This window comes from Hippocampus zosterae, chromosome 2 (genome assembly GCF_025434085.1).
Source record: "Hippocampus zosterae strain Florida chromosome 2, ASM2543408v3, whole genome shotgun sequence".
Classification (NCBI taxonomy): Eukaryota; Metazoa; Chordata; class Actinopteri; order Syngnathiformes; family Syngnathidae; genus Hippocampus; species Hippocampus zosterae.
The window spans coordinates 8,485,059-8,507,868 of NC_067452.1; the positions used below are offsets into that span (position 1 = coordinate 8,485,059).

Genomic DNA, 22,810 nt, shown 5'->3' on the forward strand with positions numbered 1-22,810 from the left:
GCTGGATAACATTAGTCAACATCGCATTTGCGTTTACATTTTTCTCATAGGGAATCCAACACACGTCATAATAAAAACTTGATCAAGTGAACAGGCAATGTTTTAATAACATTTTAACTGTTGTTCAATGGTAGGAGAAGGTGCTGTCAAACGTATTCACACCTATTCATTTGACGTTGTCTTGCTATTCCAAAGGCAACAGAAAAGACAGACGTGCGCAAGGTTAATGATTTTACGCACGCATCAACCATCTCTGAGGTGTTGAATATCTTTATGATATCAATGCACAGAGTGCTCTCCCACACTAACATTGTGACCTCTGGCTGTATTATTATTCATGTGATGTCGTAGTCCCCCCGCTACAGCCATCTGTCCTCTTTGTAATAAATATCACAGTTTTAAATCAGCCAAGTGGAGGATGGCAGAGCAATCTTGACAAATGAAAAAATGGTCCCAGTGTCCAGCCCATTCGGTACATTGATTGAAGACGAATGTGTCCAGCATCAGTGTATAAACGGTTCCGAAGTACTGGAAAAAACTTGAAGGCCTCTGGATTTCTATATTTTGATTTATTTTTAATGACAAAAGCCATTTACGTATTTCCTAATTCAAATTAGCGGCTGCCAAAAGAAAACTAAACAAGCTGCAGGCCAATTCATACATTGCTGTTGTTGTGGGCATGTGGTGCCACGTGTTTTCCATCATTATCGTTATCATCATCATCATGGCAAGGCAAAACCATTTTCTTGATTGTCACCTTTGCAGCAGAGCGGGTGTGGTGAGCGGTGGCTCATTTCCTTGGGGTATATTAGTTTGACTGCAATGGAACAGCCAATTTAAAGAAGGCTGTCTAAATAGGATAAGTGAGCGGAATTCTTGATTCTTGGAGTATTTAAGAATAAGAAAACCTTTAGTTGTCTCACAATGGAGAAATTCCCAATTGACAGCAGCAAAGTTATGAAAGGAAGAAAGTAGAAGAACAAAAAGTATAGAAGCTGCTGTTAAGGCAGCCACTTTCGCAGCGCATTCTTGAAGTGATAACATCATAACAAAATAATACAACACAACAATTCTTACTGAAGCTTGCATTTACATATTTTAAAACAAATAAATACATTGATCAAACCGTCTGTATAGGACATTGTTGCACTGCAGTGGGGCATGCGGTTATGTTGTCTGCCTCAAAGTCAAATTACCGATAGTCATGTTCAAAGTTCTAGCTGTGTTTGTGTTTGTTTTCTCTGGTGACATCCTCCCACTTAATAAGTTAATGGGCTCTTTGTCCATAATCCCCCATGTTGCAGAAATGCGGTGTAGTCTTTACCACTTTTGAAAATTTGTTTTACATGATTCTACATGTGCTGTGTAAAGGACCTTGCCAGATTAACAATCGCAGCTGTACATGGTCCATTTATTTTTGCTCACTGAATCGCATCCTGCTGCCCGCCAACTTCAACTCAGCACATGGACACCTATCAGCTATAAGGAAAAATCGCAAAGCCAGAAAAGTGGGAATGGTATCCATAGTGGATAAGGCATCACAGCGTGATTTGCAAAGAAACCATTTTAGACTGTCATGTGCCCATAAGTTTCAGTGAACCAGTCTCAAAGTCGGTTTGTCTATCAGTGCCCTCTGAGTGAGGACACGCTCACTTGTGAGCCTGGATTGGATAAGCCATGTCATGGATGACTGCATTGTGTGTGTGTGTGTGGGGGGGGGGGGGGTGAGAGTGGTTGAACCAACACTTCTGAGATGCTTAAGGGGATGCATATGGCTTCAAAGGCGTGTGAACAGCTGCTGCAGCGATTGTCAACATTTTTTGGCCTGTTTGTCGTTTCATAAGGAGTTTTATACCAATCTGAAAAACATAATGACATCAAATGAAATCTGATATTAGAACTGATTGGCAGTGATGTGTAACCATTCATCCCAAAGTGGCGTTTATCTGTTGGACATAAAACAGAAACCACAAATTAATTCTGATAGAATGACTCACAGTTATGTGTCTCTTCTACTGCGCTTAGGGAATATGTGGACATTGTCACAATTATGGGAACGTATGAGAGGAAAAGGCCTTTTCATGTCCATTGGCATGCTTGTGATGTGTGTGAGGCCACAGAAAAGACAAGAGTCATTAAAGAACCTTTTCTGCAGGCCTGATGGTGACCTGCTTCTTATACAAAGGAGGAGACACATATAATGTCTTTTATCAGCACCCAGTAAAAGTCCTCTGGGCCAAGGCTACCTTTTGTTTTTGCCACTACAGCAAATACATGTGACATTATCAAGACTTGTGAACTCAAAAGGATTCCTGCCTCCGTGGAAGTGGAATGCAGGCCACGGAGGAAGACCATTAGGCTCATGCACTTGCAGCCAACTGTACTATGGACAGTACACCTGCACAATTTGATTATATCTAATTCAAGAAGTAGATGAAACATTATACAGTTGAAATGTAGAATGTTTTTTTTGTGCTCATTCAGGTTGACTTTTTTTTATTATTATTATACTGGGATTTGTTTATTGTTTATGACCTTGCTTGCAGTTGTGGATTGCAGTGGTGTTGAGCTATTCAACTGTATGGATGGAGTGATCTATTTTTCATTATTCTATTGTAATTATTAAAATAACCACCAACTAGATTTGACTGCAAAATGCAGCTCCGCAGCATCCGGAAATAACATCATTGAGTTGTTTCATGCATCATTGGTGTTGAACAAACAGACAGGTACAGTGTCGACAAGACTAGTGATGTGATTCTGCGAGACCCCGGAAATACTCAACTCAACTCAACTCAAGCCTGGTTGTATTCCAATTCACCCTCTTGTGATTTGCACTGCTGAACATACACGTACTCAACCGATTGATTTTTCTATTTCAGAATCCACTCAAGGATATTTTTTTTCGTGTGGTAGAAATGTTCTTTTTTTTTTCTATGCACAACTTCATCACTCTTGTCTGTCTAGTTTTTGGGCACTCAAACATGCTTAAGAGCATGGGAAATGTTTGAACATTTGAGGAACAAGTCAGGGGGCGGCCCGGTAGTCCAGTGGTTAGCACGTCGACTTCACAGTGCAGAGGTACCGGGTTCAATTCCAGCTCCGGCCTCCCGGTGTGGAGTTTGCATGTTCTCCCCGGGGCCTGCATGGGTTTTCTCCGGGTACTCCGGTTTCCTCCCACGTTCCAAAAACAAGCATGGCAGGCTGATTGAACACACTAAATTGTCCCTAGGTGTGAGTGTGAGTGCGCATGGTTGTTCGTCTCTGTGTGCCCTGCGATTGGCTGGCAACCGGTTCAGGGTGTTCCCCGCCTACTGCCCGAAGATGGCTGGGATAGACTCCAGCGCCCCCCGCGACCCTAGTGAGGTTTGAGCCGTTCGGAAAATGGATGGATGGATGGATGGATGCATGGATGGAACAAGTCAGGGTGGGTCAGCGGGATCACTTTTTGGCATGCGTCCAGATACAAGCAGCAACCCCGGTACATAATGCAGTGGTTCTCAAATGGGGTTTCTGCACCCTCATGGATATGCCAGCCGTCCTTTGGCGATCAGCAAAATAATTGACAAATCAAACCAATGATTCATCTGGATCATAGCTTCAGGCCAATTGAAATCTTTGATGGGATTGTTGTGTGCGATCATGTAAGTATAACATTCTGGATGAATATTGAACTTAATTCCAGGCAATTTGCGAAACTTATTTTCTATGAAATAGATCAGAAATATTTAGTTCAAAGTGTTAAAAAAATATACATTTTCCTCACCGGGATTAAAAGGTAAACATGGTAGTTCCATTGAATCGCCTTTGGGATCATGTCCTTGGAACATTGCTCTCTTTTAAGTAGTTCCTGGAACCAAAAGTTTGAGACCCCCTGACCAAAAGGGTGGACGTAGTGCCGGTAGTCCGTTCACTGGTTCAACAGATTGGTTCATTGACTGGTTCAGAAAATCATAATTTCCGTCTGGAACCTGGAACCATAAGATGGCTTTAAAAGCACTAAGCTATGAAGAAGGAATGATTAATTCAGAATTTCTTCTATTGTTTTTTTTTTTTTTTTGACTGTGTCTGTTTATTGCTCTTGGGATTCATATAGGTATAGCCAGGCTCAAGAAGTAACACAATACATGTATCGGTGTTACGTATTCAGAATACCAAAAAATATGACTAACGGATTACAGTTACCGAAAAAAATCAACGTAATTAGATTGCATGTACATTTATTAAATGTGGAATATTTTGCGGGATTACATTTTCAATACGGTCCGTTCCGCAGTAGTCCTTGCCTACTCTCAAAGTAGTTGGCCTAAGAGCCTTTCCCATGCATAACTGGTTACAATATCTATCCACGAACTGCCGTTTGTTGAGCAACAAGTCAATGACACAGCTCACTGCAAACAGTGGTTTTAAAGCGGTCACTTTCAACATTTTAAATAACATTTACAAATAAATGTGTGATCTGTCAAAATTAACCCAACTGCTATTTACCATGGAGGAGTGCTTAAGAGCTTGTAGGCTAGTTCAACACCTGCAACTTTGAAGTAGAAACACAAATCCAATGAAGTTGGTATGTTGTGTGAAACGTAAATAAAAAGGGAAATACTCAACTCAACTCAACTGTATTTATAGAGCACTTTCAAACAGCCATCGCTGCATACAAAGTGTTGTACATGGAGCAACTAACATATATACAACAATAAAGCAATAAATCAGGAACAAAGACGCTAGAAGGCACCAAACAGGAAAACTAACATCAAATCTGAGTCATGCTGAGTCAAATGCCAAAGAATACAAGTGAGTTTTGAGGCGGGTTTTGAAGATGGGTAGCGAGGGGGCTTGCCAAATGTTCAGTGCGAGGTAATTCCCGAGAGAGGGACCAGCAACGGAAAAGGCTCGATCTCCTCTGAGCCTCAATTTAGTTCTTGGTACTTCTAACAATGTCTGGTCCGCAGACCTGAGGCGCCGGGCAGGTGTGTAGGGGCGGATGAGCTCAGAGAGGTTAGTTGGCGCGAGGTCATTTAAAGATTTGAAAACAAAGGAGCTGGCACCGGGTCATGTTTCCCACTGTGTTCCATCACCTTTTCTTTTAACATTGACTGAACATTTGGGAATTGAGGACACTAATCGTTGAAGCTTGTTAGGTGGAATTCTGATCTCTTCTAGCTATAACATTCCGGGGTCTCCGTTGAGGTCACCATTACAGATGCTGGCTTTTGAACTTTGTGGCCAGAACAGTTGGGTGTATCCACAATTTCCCAAAACACTTTTCAACTTTGCATCAGTCCACCTTGGATGAGCGCCAGCTCAGAGAAGGCGGCGACACTTCATAGTGTTGCTGGTATATGGCTTTTGCTTCACATCGTAGAATTTTAAGTTGCGCTTACGGATATCTGGCGCAGAACAGTTTTTACTGATACTGGTGTTCTGAAATGTTCCTGCTGAGCCCATGTGGTGATGTCCTTTACACATTCATGTCGGTTTTTGATGAGGTGCCACCTGAAGAATCAATAGTCACGAGCATTCAATGTTGGCTTTCGGCCTTGCCGCTTACGTGCAGTGATTTCTCCAGATCCTCTGAACCTTTTGATGATGTTATGGACCGCAGATGAGGACATGCCTAATTTCCTTGTAACTGTACATTCAGTAACACGAGTAACTGTTTTAAATATTTCCTCATGAAGTTGTTCACAAAGAGGTGAACCTGGCCCCATCTTTGCTTGTGAATATATGGAGCAAGTCAGGGAACTTTATTTTATTACCCCATCATGGCACCCACCTGTTCTCTCTTAGCCTGTTCACCTGTGGAACTTTTCAAACAGGTGTTTGATGAGCATTTTTTACTTTCTCAGTCTTTTTTGCCACCTATACCAACTTTTCTGGAATGTCTGTCAGCCATACAATTTAAAAAGTTTTTGCTTACTTGCTCAAATCAAAAGTTAATCAGTGTGAACCTCTAATAGCTTGTCTCACCAAAGCCATTCGTAAGACAGAAAAGGCCAGACAAATGTAGATACATTAAAATATATGTCCTAGTTAATTTGTTTCTGTGCCATTTGTAAGATACCGTATTTAGTATTGGAGCAATCAAAACTGAAAAGTAATGAAATGACATTACTTCGATATTATGGAACTTGGATTACCGTATTTCCCCGAATATAAGATAAGATAAGATATCCTTTATTTGTCCCACAATGGGGAAATTTACAGCCTCCAGCAGCAAGAATGTATGTAGAAAGAAGAAGAGAAAAAAAAACAACAACAAACATCTTTCAATTAAATACAATATGAACACAAATGGATAAATCGCAGTACTATTTACAATTTACCTACACATCATTTAATTATTATTATTATTATGATTGTTATTTTTTATTCATCAGCCTGACAGCAGTCGGTAGGAACGAGCGTCGGTATCTCTCCTTCTTGCAGCGCGGGTGTAACAGTCTATGGCTGAAGGAGCTACCAAGTGCTGTCAGGGCGGGCTGGAGGGGGTGGGAGGGACTGGCCATCATAGCTTTTAGCTTAGTTAGCAAGATGGTGCTGATTATAAAACTAAGCCCTCTTTTTCAAGACTCAAGTTTGAAAAAAAAAGACTTTTTGAACACCATATTCATTTTTATACAGAAATTAATTACAGTACATCTGAAACAAATGATTATAACAATATATTTGAGAGAAAAAGCATGTCATTTTGCCTCATTCAAATCTTAATATCTGAATATTTAAATATGTAAACTAAAGTGCAATCACATTTGTAAATGAATGGCTTCTGGTTTTTGAAATGTAAATGTACTTCATAACTTCTCCTCAGCTGCCGGTTAACCTGGCTGATCTTCAACCCACTTTTCTCCAGATTGCCGCTACGTTTCTCCATTTTCTGTTATCTCTTCTATTATTTTCTTCTTTTTTTTTCTTTGCGCTATTTTTAATTTTTTTTCTTCATGCTACCGCTATTTTTATTTTTATTCTTCGTGACAGAGGTTCACTTTGGCCTGGGGAGTCAAGTTCAGCATTCGCTTCAATGATATCTGGCGCCATCTAGCGCCGTGAATGGGTATAATGTCTCGACCCCGAATATAAGACGACCCCCACTTTTTCAGTCTTATTTCAATGCAAAAAACACCGTCTTATATTCGGGCCAATACGGTACTTTATTAAGTACATTTTTCATTGGACCGTCTCAAAACTGGATTGGAATAGACTTTTACGGTAATCTTCTAAACCCTGCATGTAGTGTAGCCTAAACCACACCGTACCAGAGAGCTGAACTCCACCCCTTGATGGGCCATTTTCAAACATTAAAAAGCCACAGTCACTTTTGATTTCACTTGATTGTAAAGGTCTCTCTTGAGAGACGGCTACCAAAGACAGAAGGAAAGCTTGCTTGGGTCAAGTGATGTCTTACAAGCGTTCTCAGGAGAAAAAAAAACAACAGTCAGCTCTTGCTCGGACCATCACCACACTTTTCATCGCTCCCTCTCTGGGGCTGTGTCTTACCAAGCGTTTGATGCAGTTTCTTTTAGCCCCCAGCCATATTTCAAGTTCATTTCTTCATCTCACAGCCTCCTTCCGCTGCTTCCCTCTCCGGCCTCCAAAGAGACTGGTAGCTCAGCACAGCCGCTAAGAGATGCATTTCATTGCTGTGGACCGCATCCTTTTGTCCCTCCCTTCCTCCCTCTCTGCTGTGTCCCATCCGTCGTCCACTCCAGTGCACTCCCTCCTCCCCGCTTGCTGCACCTCTCTGTACCCTGAGATGGAGAGCACTCACACAGGCTCACTGCAGCCCATCTATGCAAGGTGCGATGCAGCAGACCAGGCTCCGAGAGACAGGACTCTCTTTCCTCGCTAAAAAATTCACGGCAAGATTGGGAATTTGGATGTTCCGCGCACAGGAGGGCAAGTTTAGCATCATCGATGTTCTGAGTTTTACTAAGCTGTTCCAAGAACTCTTGTTGTTTCCAATGGCTTTTGTTGAGCACTGTCATGGATCCGGGTTGAAACTGGATTATTTTCCAGGTGGGAGGAATTTGGATGCCGTTTTTGGCATCAGAATGCAGAGCGTCTGAATTTGGGCACACATCATAAGGTAGCAGTAGCCCATGGATATGTTTGGTTTTTCTAAAGTGCAAAAGTCCTCTGCGTAAGTATGTCTTTGGTTTCATTTTTCACATTTATAAACACGCACAACATCTCCGAATGAACTGTCCCATAACTGTTGCGATGTTAAGAGAAAGTTGACCAAGGAACTTATGGTCAAGCAGGAACAAGTGCATTCCTACTGTGGAGGAATTATCACCACGTTGGGCTCCAAGACAACTTTCAGTTCATTTTAGAATATGTTGTGATGTGGGTTGTGCATCCAGATGCATGAACAATATTTATTTCATATAAAATAATTTATGCTGAATTTTTTACAATTGCATACTACGGTTTAAGGTTCCGAAAAAAATAATGTTTACATATGTACACCTTCACCATTCTCATGGGTTTCCTTTAACCGATACAGTACATTATTGATGCACGGGTAGAAGAATTCAAAACATATTTCTTAAAAATAGTTAAAGTGTGATTCATACTGAAGTTGTGAACCTCTGAAAGCATACGTTCCACCTTGATTGCTTTGCAAGCCACAAGGACTCAGCCAAGGGGAGCAAAATGTATATCAACGTATTGATTGAGGAAGAGGCTTTCATTTAAAATGAAAACACTTCAGAAAGTTCAAGGTTAATAATAAAACCAATCGAATATAAGGATTTACACTTTGCGTTGATGACCAGTCAGTCACAGGGCTGACACACAGAGACAAACAATCTTTTACTCTCGCTTTTTATTTTTTTTGTTGTCATGTGGGAGAACGTCAGAGTACCGTTTTTTCACGACCATTCGACGCACCGTACGGTTGGGCGCAGTGTCATTAATGGGTGCTATTTCTGTATTTTACACATAGATAAAACGCACTGTATTATTGGGCGCAGTTTTACACTGGTAAAACATACGCCAGCTTAAACATACGGCATGCATGCGCGCACGCTAACACGTTAGCTTGAAGCATACGGTAGCATGCCAAGACATACGGATACACGCTAAAAGACGTTTTTAAAAAGGCAACGAAAGCAGAACTGAGTTTGGGTGTATTTTATTTAGCCATCGTACAATGTTCTCACGTTTTTCGATCAATCATCACCCAGAAATCCATCAAAGTCCTCATCCGCTGTATCAGAATTGAACAATTGTGCAAGTACCGGTAATCCATCAAAACGCTGTGTTCCCTCTCGTTGTCAGAGTCACTCTCATTGCCATGCGGCTCCACAGAAATGATGCCGACTTTGCCAAAAACTCGAATAAAGTGCAAGCAGACACGTTCGTCCAAGCAGCCACAATCCATTTGCAAATTGTGGCGTAACTCGCCCAGCGCTGCCTCTCACTCTTTGTAAAGTTGTGTTTGCCATCGATCATCCATTGTTCCCATGCCGTTCGCAACTTTACTTCGAACGCCCGGCTGATGCCGATGTCCAGCGGTTGGAGTTCTTTAGTCAAGCCTCCGGGAATAACGGCAAGCTCAGAGTTCATTTGCTTGACTTGGTTTTTCACCGCTGCTGTGAGATGGGCACGCATGCCAAAAGCTTAACCGATGGCTTGAAGTTTGAACTGAGCTTCGTAGGCGTGTCTCTTTGTCGAATTTATTTTCGGGGGTTCTTAGAAAGCAAAACCGAAGTTGTTTTGCAACAATGCACATTGCCACATTCTATACAGGTGTTGATACCTGCTTGGGGCGTCACTTTAGCGTCCACTTACACGCCCACCCTTCACCCATTGGCGGACTGCTCCCCAGCATGCCTGTCCTCTCTCACGTCTGCCTTCTCTCTCTCTCTCTCTCTCTCTCTCTCTCTCTCTCTCTCTCTCCCTCTCCATATATGTATATATACACGCCCACCCTTCCCTGATTGGCCGACTTCTTTCCCGCATGCCTGTCCACAGTCACTTCCGCCTTTTCTCTATATAAACAGCGTGTCGGCTGTCAGTCAGATTTCGGAACTCAGCGCATACAAAAGACGCTCTGGCCATAAGGCGTCCTGTCCATTTTGGAGAAAATGTAAGACTTTTAATGGCGCCTTATAGTTGTGAATATTATAACCCGATGCACCTTATGTATGGATTAATATTCTGATTTCTTGTAAATAGCATTTTAGATGTTCTTTAAAACACTTATAGCTGCAACGACTGTGAAAGCTCTATGTAAATAAAGCTGTTGTGTATTGTATTCCCTTTAGCGTAGCTCCAGCTAGTGGATGCATAATGCAACCGCAGCCACTATTGTAGCTTCTATTCTGTGCACCTTATAATGCGGTGTGCCCTATATATGAAAATAGTTTTAAATTAGGCAATTTATGGAAGGTGTGCCTTATACTCCAAAGCGCCTTATAGTGCGCAAAATACGGTTCTTGAATCAAACTCACACAAGCTCTGTGAGATATGAGGCAATGGCCACGAGCCTTTCTACCATCAAAACCAGATTCATTTGTGCCAGCTGATCCCGACGTTGCGGCAAAATAGTCGGCTCAAAGAGAGAATCAGCAGCGCAACAATGAGAGACACAAACAAACAAACAAACAATCCCATCTTGTCGTAGTTTTATACTTATCAGTGAGGCTGCTCATTTGACAGTTCTGCATAACTGTACGATCGCATTTTTGATGAGTGGTCTCAAAATTCCAAGAGTTTCATATTCCACTATTGCCGTACGAATTCTGACACCTGTGGCCTCGGTAATCGTCGAGAGAATGCGAACCGGCAGCATCAAGATACCAGAGGAGAAGTGGTATTGTTGGCAGGTGCTTTTTTCCCCCACATACCTTTGTGATTATTTGTTGTGCCTCGTGTTTGCTTCGAGCACACTTAACTTTCATGAGCAGTTGTAGCTTTCTTTACGCTCGTCGCATATCACGCAAGCGATGGGCAAGGAAACGAGCAGGATCGACGCATGCTCAACCACTCTTGGTGTGTCATTGGTTGTGGATCCATCTTCAAATCAGGAACCCACTCGTTGAAAGGCAAAAGGTCACGCTGGCGTTTGCTGTGACTGAAGCTTGTTGGCATTTGGCAGCAGAGCCAGGCCAGCAGGCCTTGTTTGTGCACTGAATAGCAAATTAGGGTAATGTGTGACAGATTGCCCACTGCTCTATGCCATTGTACACTGCTATCTCTCTGAGTGTCAAGTTCCATTGTCCTCAGGAAGTGTCCGAGCGACGAATGTTACATACACTGTATGTAAAATACCACCAGTTCTCATTTGATCTCCTTCTTTAGTTCTGAACATCTTCTGCTTTCTGATATTCATCTGTTAAGCCTAAACACATTTCTCAGTGCACGTTTTTTCTGAACATGTCTAATTAATATTTTGGAAGCGCTTGTTTACAAATGGGCCCTTAATTGTCCCTTGTGTCACTGTTCTTTTTTGTATGTCGTTAAATCCAGTCATGTGTTAGGGGAGACGCACGTTTTATGCTTTTTCTTGTCTTTTACAAGGGACAAAATTTAATCCATTATCCAAACCTTTCATGCGCCTTAAAAATACACTCTGAGCCTATTCGCATATTCTCTATTTCATGAAAACAAAGGGCATCATCTTCTGAACAACTTGGTGATTCCCAAACGACATTTTCTGCAAATCAAACAGTATGCCAGATGATTGGAGATGTGAAGTGTAAAGCTTTTCCCGGTGAAAGTATTTCACCTTTAAAGGCATATACATTGTCTCGCATAGCCTTTTGCTTCAGTTCATGATGTACAGAACCCCCCCCCCCCCCCCCTTACACTACCTACGGGGACAAATTCAAACCATCAGGAATTAGTACAAGAAATAAAGTTTCTCATCGTTGGGTGAAGAGAGGCCATGTTTCATCGTAGTCATACGGTGTTTTGACCATCATAGCGATGTATTTTTAAGCCACTGAATCAAGGCTCTTGAAATGCATTAAAAATGTAGACAGATTTCACCATGACCAGCATGCAAAGATGTTGCAGGATTTCATGCAACGGAACCGTTACCGCCACTTAAGTCAGTGCATACTCAATAATTGATTACTTTAGCTGGGTTTTACGACACACAATAAAGTCGGACAGAATGCAGGAACGGGAGAAAAATATACATCTTTTATAAAGGCTCCTTAACTTGAAACGGCGACAAATTGGTTAGACATAGACATATAGGCTTGCATGCCATCTTTAATTCATCAACGAGGCCCTGTTATTTAACACCAGAATTCATTTTGCGCTAAAAATAATTCTGCTTTTTAAAGTCTGTTTTTAGGGTAAAGGCTTTAATTCCCAATATTAAATATAATTTAATTTTCCCTCATTTCTAAAACGTCATCCCACCTAGAGACAACAATAAGGGAAAGCAGAAATCCAACAGATGGGAAGATGGGAGCTTTTTGCCCCAGAAATGTGCAAGTAAGATTAGTCTAGATCAGAGGTGTCAAACCCATTTTCGTTGCGGCCCATATTTTAGTTACCATGTTTGATTTGCTTTCGCGGGCGGCCACATCAAATGGGGTGGCGGACCAGATCTGGCCCCCTCAGCCTTGACTTTGGCACCCGTGGCCTAGATGGATGCCAATAATGCAGAGGGATAGCAGGAAAGTTCTGTTTCACCATATTTTGCTTGTTAATTTATAGCTGACTGAGGATGGGTGGGGGGATTTGGGAAAGTCCTCCGAAAGTCCTCACCCTTGCCACAAAATGATTTATTTCACGCAAAGATAAGTGCGAGACAGGATTTTCAGTTATATGTCATTTGCAGATGTAGCCATACCGCAAGGCTTTATGAGGAGTAAGTTCTGCTCCAAATACCGTCATTGAATACTGAAGTGTCGCACGTATTCATCCATGAACCTGCATACGGTACATCATGCACATGTATGCATCTGCAAGTATTCTGTTCAACGGTTGAACTGTTCAACTGTTTTTTTTTCAACCGCATTGTGGGGTGGAGAAGCAGTTTGTGGCGTCGGCATCATGTGGCAGTACAGTAAATGACCATGACGGGCCCTTAGTGTGGAGTCATGCACTGTCAATCAATTAATCCATTCGCACCCGAATTTTCATGAATTCCTTGCTGTAGTCGAGTACCACAAGGCGTCATGGAAATCGACTGAGGAAGCTTTTGCAAAATCCTGACAACTAACCAACTAATAAACAAACAGCACAAGAGAAGGGATGGATTACCTGAAGAGCTAAGCTATGCCGCATTAAGCTATCCAGACATGTACTGAATTGTAACCTCCTATTGGATTGTGAGGGCCCTGCAAATGATTGACCTTTGGTTCATGTTGCCCTTTCATCACTCATGAGGCTCCTGTCAAGTGTGTGTGTGTGGGGGGGAGGGGGGCAGTTCGAATATTATGCTTGACTGCATTGACTGAGAAAACAGCAGTAAGTGTGGATCTGTCCGTGGTGCTGAACAGATCCCCGAACCTTGTTTGCCTCATGTAATGTGTACGTGACAAAGAGAGTTTTGTCCCGTGAAGAAAAATGGGAGAGGCTAATTGTTGGGGCTAACCCCGCCTCTTACTGTTTAATTAAGTGATGATAGTCAGAGTTGATTTTAAGACTGTAAAATTGTGAGACACTTCTTAACAGTCAAGTGTGACAGACTTATTAGTGCGCTCTTTGCAAATGATAAACTGGAATTTATGATATTTTATGACACCTCAATAAAAGTGATATTTGACACTAATAATTCATTTGGCAATGTGGTTGTAATGAGGATAAAGGTTAACATTTGTCTTGTCCATTAAGTTTTTAATCTGACGTGCTAATTTTTGGCTTATTCCCATGCCAAAATCACCCAGTGGGTTCAACCAAGTTGGACCTGAATCTTAAATTTCAGGCACGGGCTTGGGAGCGACGGCCCACCCAAATTTTAAGATGTTCAGGCACTACTGGATCAATCTTCACAAAACAGCTAATTGTTAGAAAGGGAATTCAAGAAAGAATACAAATCTGCAATCATTTAAAAGTTCGGTGCATATTTTACTCACGTTATCGTGTGTGTGATCTCTCATTCAAAATTGAAATTGACTTTGTGTATCACGTGACCTGAGCAATCATTTTTCATGAAATGTAATCTCTCACTAAAACATACATATAAAAGTAGCTCCCACACCCCTGCTCCGATTGAGCTGGAATTAGAGATTTTGTGTTTTACCATCACTATCAACAAGCACAGCAAGTTTCATTGAAATCAAAATACGAGTATGGTTGGTTAAAATCTTCAAATTTTTTTGTGTGATTTGGCATGGAAAGACACTTAAGGTTTTTATGATCCGCAGTGTGTTTGCAAAGCCTCTTGCAAATTGACTTGAAAAATGTCTGCACATATTCTCTTTTTTTGTGGTGGTTACTCAAAACCTTCCATCCCAGCAGATGCTCACCATGTATGAATGAATGCAGCGAACAAGAAACTGTGTGAGTGCACGTAGGCTCAGCACACACAGGAATATACTCACCAGCTTTTGTGTGTTAAATCCACTAAAAGCCAAAGCATGTTACTGGCATGGAGCAAAGCTATATAAAAGTGGCAACACTCAAATGAAACTCTTAACAACGTCCTCCAATGTTTCATTCATAAGGACATGCTAACGGTGTAAGAGAGCAAGATGGGATGGCAAAGGGCCAACAAAGGGAAAGCGTGTAAAAGAACTTTTTTTGAAAAAGCTCCATCTCTCATTCAATAATAATTTTGTATCAGGATCCAAAGCAGCAGAAGAACGTAATCATGAACAAGCATCTCTCCAACATCTTTTGTTGACGGGCAATTGAGACAGTTACATGCAGAAGCATTTCTCCAATTTTGTCATAACAGCGGATATAAATAGGCTACACCAGAGGTCGGCAACCTACAGCCTGTGGGCCACAATTGGCTCGCCACTAATTATATCTGGCCCATCAGATGACGATGATTCAAAAAAAGAAAGATAATTAGGGATGCCACAATAATAATGGTATGAAAGGTGCCTCAATATCGGTGTGGTCTTGTTGCGGTATAAAATAATGAGCCGCTCTGCTAACCATGTAATTTTGTTCGGTCATTTGGAAGCGCTCCATTTCCATGTTTCGAGCTGGACGATTTTGGCTGCCGAACCGAAGTGACAATGTGACCACATCACAAGAGACACACTGATGATTGGCTGACTGGCCCACGAGACATTAGTTCCGCAAGCTGTGTCAAAACAAAAGCCAGCCATGCACACTAACTGGTTTACGTAAGGACCATACATGAATCTTCCAATTATAAAATTAGATAGCACAAATGAGAGTTGAAAGACACTTTGATTCTGGACATTCTGAATCCACTTAGCGGGCTCTCTCCAAACATAAGCATATCACTGAGCGCAGAAAAAAAGAATTTCTTCAATGTGACTTGGCTATCTTTTTATACATGTGTTTCCTTTCATTTGTTCCTGTGTTTTGGACTTGACTTCAACGACTTAAAGGGTACCTCTGCCAGCCCATTTCCTAGCATTGTTAGTGAAAGGGATTATAAAATGTAATAAAAATCTGGTGTTCCCATTTTGGTGTCAAGTCTTGTATTTGCCAAAACAGCACGCCCAAAATCCCACCTGGTTCATTTTCATGCAAAGCGTCAGGTTAGGAATGGATGTGTTGTCACATCATTGACGGGGCCTGCTCTTGCACCCGTGAGTGATGCGCCAGATCATTGTTGTTGTCATATAGAGTACGTAGGGGCTGCACTTTTATCTCAAATCCACAATTGCTGTTTGTTAACTATTTAACCACCGAACCACCTGCATTCATTCATTTGGATTACTCGTTGTACATTTTCTTCAAAAGAATGTAGCATCCAATTTTATCATTAAGGTAAATGAAGTGCACTTTTATGGTGTTTTATCTCCACCATATGTTGGCCACAGCGCTAGCCAAGCCTCAAATTCACTTTTTGTTTTAACATACATATCGCGTATTAGCTAACCGGTGCATGCGCTTCTTCTGCATACGCAGGTCGCACATAGATGTGGGACGTAGTTGTGAATGTGAAGCCGAATCTGGATACATTTATTCTGCCTTCGTTTGAAAGCGCCAATTATTGCTTATTCACATATGTCCATACGCTTTGTATTGCACCATGATAGCTTTTTCACAGACCAGAATCCTATGCAAGCAGGTACTGCCTGCGGAAGCCAATAACGATCCAGAATCCTGCGCTCCCAGGAGCCAAAGAAGCGCAAATTCGTCTGTGCATGTTAGCATCTTGGACAGAACATCCCACAAGCTTTTCTAAGCATACTTTAATACAACCAGTGTGTTATGGATAACATAAGTAAAGGCAGCGGTGGGCCCAATAGCGAATGGCAGACAGTTGGTGAGATATAGAAAGAGCACAGAGGGATACGTGTAGAATCAAGTTGACTATGGAGGAAGCGCGGAGCCACGCTGGGCTGGGCAGGCCGGCGCTGGTGGAAAGACAATCAACGGGTTCTGCACCAAAGTACAAAAATGGCAAGCGCGTGCACTATTAATGGCCGAAATACCACCCCGAATGCATGAAGCCCCTGGTACCCGCTTGCAGATCAGCAGAGGTCTAATACACAGGAGGGTATTGCTGGTCAGCTGCAGGTGTGGGAACACCCTTCGGAAATCACCCCACTAGCCTGATAATTAAAAGCAAGAGACAAACAGAAGGTCCCCGGAAATGGACTCGCCAAAATAAAGTAATAAATACACAGAAGGCCGAGGGTCACACAGTGTAATCAAAACGCATGTCGACACATTGACAAATGACCAGAAATTAAGCACCAACAGAAGTGGCTTTTCATCCGTGAGCAGAATCATCACTACACTGATGGACTCCCATTTTGCTGACGACTGAAAGGAACACACACTGCATGTCTCCTACGTGTTTGTTCAGAGGGGTGGGTACCCTGGGGTTGCTTCTCATGGAGGGGTTTTAGATTAATTTTCAACCTTCAAACCAATTTCAACTCTGTGGTTTTTAATGTGACGTGGCTAATTTATGGATTGTCACTTATGAGCTTCATGCTGCCAATACATTTACGCACAGCAGTGAAATTGGCAAAGCTGTCACAGGAGACCAATGAAACTGTCCCGAGATTGTGCTCATACTGAATTTTCCTATCAGTCATTTTGCAGCTTCTCTCCATTCCATCCATCCATCTCATTCATTCTCCAAACCGACTACTCATCACATAACACTAAATATTACAATGCTTCCAAATTTAAAACAACTGATATGACTGTCAAAGAAGACGGTAGAGCTGCCGCACGTAACGTAGGCATAAATGAATTGATGGTGAAACGATGGAAACAGGGTCAAGAACTCACTAAATACAGAAAGTCTACTAAAACTTTCAGGGTAACAAAAGTCGATGGCCAGACCTCGACAACGATCTAGAAGACTCGATCAATTTACAAAGGGCAGGTGTTTCCACTGTGCGCATCAGACTGAAAGCCAAAGCAATTGGCACCAAAAAGAAGATTGAAGATTTTGAAGTCTCAGATTTAAGAGACGAAACGGCTTATCAATCAGGGTACAAGCAATTCGGTGTCAACAGCTCCCTCCAGATTCTCAGGTAAAATTTAGCTCCAAAGTTCAGCAAGTACCCTGGAGCCAGGAAAGCCGAGCTCTCAGTGGGACCAGATGACATCGTAAAGATGGACGAAGTACCCTTGATATTTGACCTACCTCTCACCTTGACGACAAACAAGAAAAGAGAATCCTCTTTCACGATAAAAACAATCGGTCATGTGAGAATGCATTTCACTTGCGCATGGAGCTGCGCAGCATCCGGAAGAAAGCTTCCACCGATGGTCATTTCAAAATGGATAACGATGCAGAAAAGCAACACAACCGAAAGGAATCACTGTGAAACTCAACAACAACAACAAAAAAGTATGGATGAGAGAATGCCTAGTAAAGGACCAGCTGTCAGAATGCTGCAGCGAGTGGCGGGGGATTTTTTCCCCCACACAAAACAGCGTTGCTCGTTTTGGACAGCAAGAGGGCCCAGATAACAGAATCTGTGAAAGAAGCCGTCAAGAGAGCAAACTCAATTCCTACTAGGGAATTCCTGGGGGCCACAACAAATTATTTGCAGTCACTCGACATCCGCGTGAAGAGCACATTTAAAATGGCACTTTGAGTTCAGTGCGAGGAATAAATGCTGCGATAAATTCTTGATCGAAACTGGCTGCATTCAAAGAGCAATTTATGCTGAAGATTGCCGGTAAATGTTTACAGTGTGGAGCAGTGTAAATCAGTCCACAAATACAAACTGTCACAGTCCGGCTGGTGACGGACAAAAGTGGAATCTCAAAACGCAGACTCGGATAAAATGACAAAATCTAAACGAAAATAGCTTGTCACAAAAGGACAAGAAAACCAATTCACGATAAATACAAATTGAGCACAGTTTACCGAAACCAAAATGATTACAACTAGAAAATTTTTAAAAACCAGAGAAAAGTACACTGGGCAACCACTGTACCGGTAATTCATCACTGTACAGTTTTCCACTTCCTGAAGCAGCTAAATTAGAAGCCAGATGATCGATATCTTTAACGGCCGACCATGAAGGCAAAGACATGAGCAATCAATCACAGTGAGATCATTTCAGCGTGCCAAGGAGCGATCATGAATCCAATGAGGTGAAAATAATTGGCGTAACAGCAAAGCAAATTTGTAACTACTCCCTCATTATTTCCATGTTTTGTTTGGATTTTTCATTCTTTCTGTTGTGCTCTTCAGTTCATCACAGACCTGGACCACGTCATTGACATTTTAAATTCGAAACGCTTATTCTAAGGAGGGTCACGGGCATGTTGTGGCCTACCCTAGCTGTTAACGGTCATTCGTCAGGGACTCAGAGTGGGGCCACTGCTCTGAGCAGCCAGATGAGGCGGTTCGGCTTATATTATATATTTTGATTATCTTGTTATTCTTGGTTTATTTAAGTTTCATGTAATTGTACTTACGCCATTTTGTGTTGTGTATTTGCATCAAAATTACTTTGCCGTTTGGAAGCGTTTTTTAATTCACATTGGCTTTGCCTGGTTTTGTGACGCCAACGCTTTCTGTTGTTACTTTATCGGTCTTTCGTTTTTTTGTAAAGACATATTTTTTGTACCGTCGTTTGTCTGAGTCTACGTTTGTGCATCCACTTACCATCCGGTCCATTTTTGGATCATGTCAGGCTCTCCTTGTTTCAGAGGCATGATGTTGGTGATCTTAATTGTATCAGTGGTGGTACAGTATTTGATTTCCTAATTGACACAATTTACATACGAATCCATACGAACCTTATTTTGACAGGAGAAATATATTGAACAAAGAGGTTCAGGTAAACTACGAGAGTCGCTTCTTCCAGATCTGTTGTGAGGTTCTCAGAGTCGCCGTTACCGTCCCGTCCACAGCACTGCATTCTGAAAATCCTCTTACTCCACATACACACTCATGTACAGATGTGCAAGTGCGCACGTACGTACAGATACACACACGGACTCTCATTTTCCCTCTGTCTCCTACTCACACACGCGCACACACACAGCCTTGGATTTGTTTTCCCTTTGATGAAATGGGGATTATGGGATAAAGGAGGCGAGGCCATGGCAGTTTGGTTCAGTTTGGAGCACAGCTGGTCGCAGCCGCACAATGACAGACAGATGAATGTTGATCAGCCCTCGGATCCTTGCACCACACACACGCACACACACACACACACACACACACACACACACACACACACACACACACACACACACACACACACACAAGAGCCTGGGTTTGTTCTAAGCTTCCAACTCTCGGGCTGTGAAAGCGGCACTGGAGATCCAGTGCCGCTTTCACTGCCTTTGGGAGGACGGAAACCGTGGATGCAAAGTCAACACGGTTGCTGCAATTTAAGAATGAACGGCCCGTTTTATTTCTTGAAAGATATGACATACGCCCGAGAGAATTTTGCCACACCTTTAACCTCTAGACAAGTGTATTTTTAACCCCCTGCAGAGGATCACATGTCTAACAGATGCATGCATTCATCCCATCGACGACACATTGTGGGACTTAGCCGCCTGGATTCGTATGGCAATGACAGACTTAACTAGTATCCACTGCGCCACCCCCTTTCCCCGCTCTCATACAATCCAGAATGACATTGTTCGGTTAATTTGCTCTAACCTTGTTTATCTGGTTTCCCGGGAAACCTCTGAATAAGGACATGCGTATTAACTAGTTTTTGAAAACATTTTTTCATTGACAAGCAAAGTCTGAGATGTGTTTGAAATATCGCTGATCTCCCTGACTTTGCAATGCAGTCACAAAAACAAGACATCAGGCTGGCCGCCCCCGGGCTCCTGGGGGGCACTGCCGGGGCCTCCGTTCAGTTGGGACAGCATGAACTGCAACAGGGAGAGCCAGAACTGCCTCACCAAGTAAGTGCAATCAGAACATCCACATATTCTCTGCAGCCTTCAAGATGATAAGACGCCTTCCTCGACTCCGGTGTAAACAGAATCCAGTGCGTTTGCAATGTTCATGCTAGTTTCAACGGCCACACTTTGACAACTCAGAATGGATTTTGAGCAAAAAATAACAAAAATGCTATTTCGAGTTTCATTTGTGATAGCATCACAGATGAAACTCAAGTAGATGTTCGCCCATCTATTGTCAGTACATCTTGTCATCATTACAGTCGAGGAGAGTCGATCCCAGCTGGTACTGAGCAAGGTGGGTCTGGCTTCCCCCACATTCCAAAAACATGCATGAGAGGTTGATGGAACACTGTAAATTGTGCCTAGATGTGAGTGTGGGCGCAAATGGTTCTCTGTGTGCCCAGCGTTTGGCTGGTAACCAGTTCAGGGTGTGCCAGCACGCCCGCAGTCCTCATGAGGCGAAGCAGATTAGACAGTGGATGGACGGATGCTAACTACTGTAGGGTGCGCTCCACCATTCTTGTGTCAGGTTTTTATTTTCTCCCTGTGCTTCTCCGACATTCCAAAAACAAGCTTCTGTGAGTTTGCATGCTGTTTTGTTTCAACGTACCCTACGTTTGGCTCCGGGATGTACCCTGCCACTCACCCAAATTCAGCTGGATAGGCTTCAGCTGAACTCTGAGGTGGTTTAGAAAATGGATGGATGAAAAATGTGTCATCAAATTTTCATTGAATGAACAAGAACACAGTTGAAATTGAAAGCGCTAACTTGAAAAACACCGATCGGAAAGGTTTGTTCAAAGACCTGCTTTTATATTATGAAATTAATATCAAAATCATTGAATTCACTCTGCTTTCTCTCAAATGTCCTGGCTATGGCAGACTTTGGCATGTGAATACATGTCATTAACTCTTCAACCTTCGGAAATTCGGCCTTCCTTGTTCTGCCCTCTGGTTGGATTAAACCCTCTCCGACCCTGATGAGAATGGGAAGATCACAGATTGGAACATGCTTCATTACAGGCAGATTTAGTTTACGATTTCCCCGTTTTATGTGAAATACAGAGATGTGATAATGAAATAAGGGTGGTGGGGGTGCTGCGAAAGGAGAAAAAAAATGGAAAAAAGGAAATAAAGTGGCAATTGAGGCAGATTATAGAACGAGTTCAATCCGTCCGGCTAGTATTTGCTGTTTCTCCTTTCTGCCGTCTTCCAAGCCAAGTTTCCCAGAGCAGCTCCCTCGAGGAGGTTCATCTGGATGCAGTCCCACCTGTGCCCCGCTTGGTGGAGATGCGGCGTGACCCCGTCTTGGGTTTTGGATTTGTGGCAGGCAGTGAGAAGCCGGTGGTGGTCCGCTCGGTCACGCCAGGTTTGTAAGAGCGATCGCCTCAAATAGGACCCTCCGGCAGTCGCCAATGCATTTCTTTTCTTCCTTCCACACGATAATTTGCATCACAGGTATTGCATGTTGGTCTTGGTAAACGAGCACACATAAGCAGTGATTAACCATCCAAACAATCAATCACTATGACATTGTAAAACTGCACTTATTTTGAGGTGATGGCCTAGTGACAAGTACAAAAGACAACGCAATGCATTTTCACACAGGACACCTACAAAGCGCTTCATTTGTTTATGCACAGCTCACTATTTTGCAAGAAAAATTCGACATGATTCATTGTGTATGTGCGTGTGTGCCCATGTGCGTTTGTGTGTGTGTGTGTGTGTGTGTGTGCGCGTGCACATGTGTTTTGTGTTATAGGTGGCCCATCAGAGGGAAAGCTCTTGCCAGGTGATGAGATCATCATGATCAATGACGAACCTGTCAGTTCAGCTCCAAGAGAACGAGTCATCGACCTTGTCAGGTGGGTAGGGGAACATTAGAGGCACTCTGAGAATTAACAGTAGTTCCATTTGTCAGGTGGTGGATTTGCCAAAGAGAAATATAGGCAGTGTACCGATTTCACCAAAAGGGAGGGATATTTGGCCATGACAAAGCTAACAAGTCTGTTTGTATGTGTCCTCTGCTTTTAAGCATGTGTGATGTCAGTCAATTCCAAGTCAAAATCTTCACGTTCTCTTTTTCCGTGCTCTTCTTTGGTCTTTATGTCACTGGGATTTGCTTTATTTCCCTCCCCCTGCTTCAGGAGCTGCAAGGAATCCATTCTATTGACTGTCATCCAACCTTATCCAGTGAGTGCATCAGCTCCTTTTTGTTGACACCCCAACGTTTACGGGATGCATACATTTGCATCAATCATCAGTTGTGCTCCATCAACTATTTGTTTCATTTTTACTTTGCGTTTATGCTTTTCTGACACACCCCTTGCCTCCCTCTGTA

At 42.5% G+C, this 22,810-nt stretch overlaps 1 protein-coding gene across 5 annotated transcripts in view; it reads left to right on the plus strand.

The window, feature by feature from the left end:
• The window catches only part of LOC127591919 (FERM and PDZ domain-containing protein 4-like), a 50,504-nt gene that overhangs the window by 14,538 nt on the left and 13,156 nt on the right, over positions 1-22,810 (plus strand). For 3 of the 5 annotated variants that reach the window (XM_052052233.1, XM_052052227.1, XM_052052223.1), the window contains exons 2-5: positions 20,353-20,469; positions 21,687-21,838; positions 22,232-22,334; positions 22,617-22,662. In XM_052052233.1, the coding sequence (XP_051908193.1) occupies positions 20,353-20,469; positions 21,687-21,838; positions 22,232-22,334; positions 22,617-22,662 (418 nt within the window). Of the gene's footprint in view, positions 1-7,651; positions 8,141-20,352; positions 20,470-21,686; positions 21,839-22,229; positions 22,335-22,616; positions 22,663-22,810 lie in introns of those variants that run through there. The other 2 variants (XM_052052228.1, XM_052052241.1) reach the window with 2 other exon arrangements.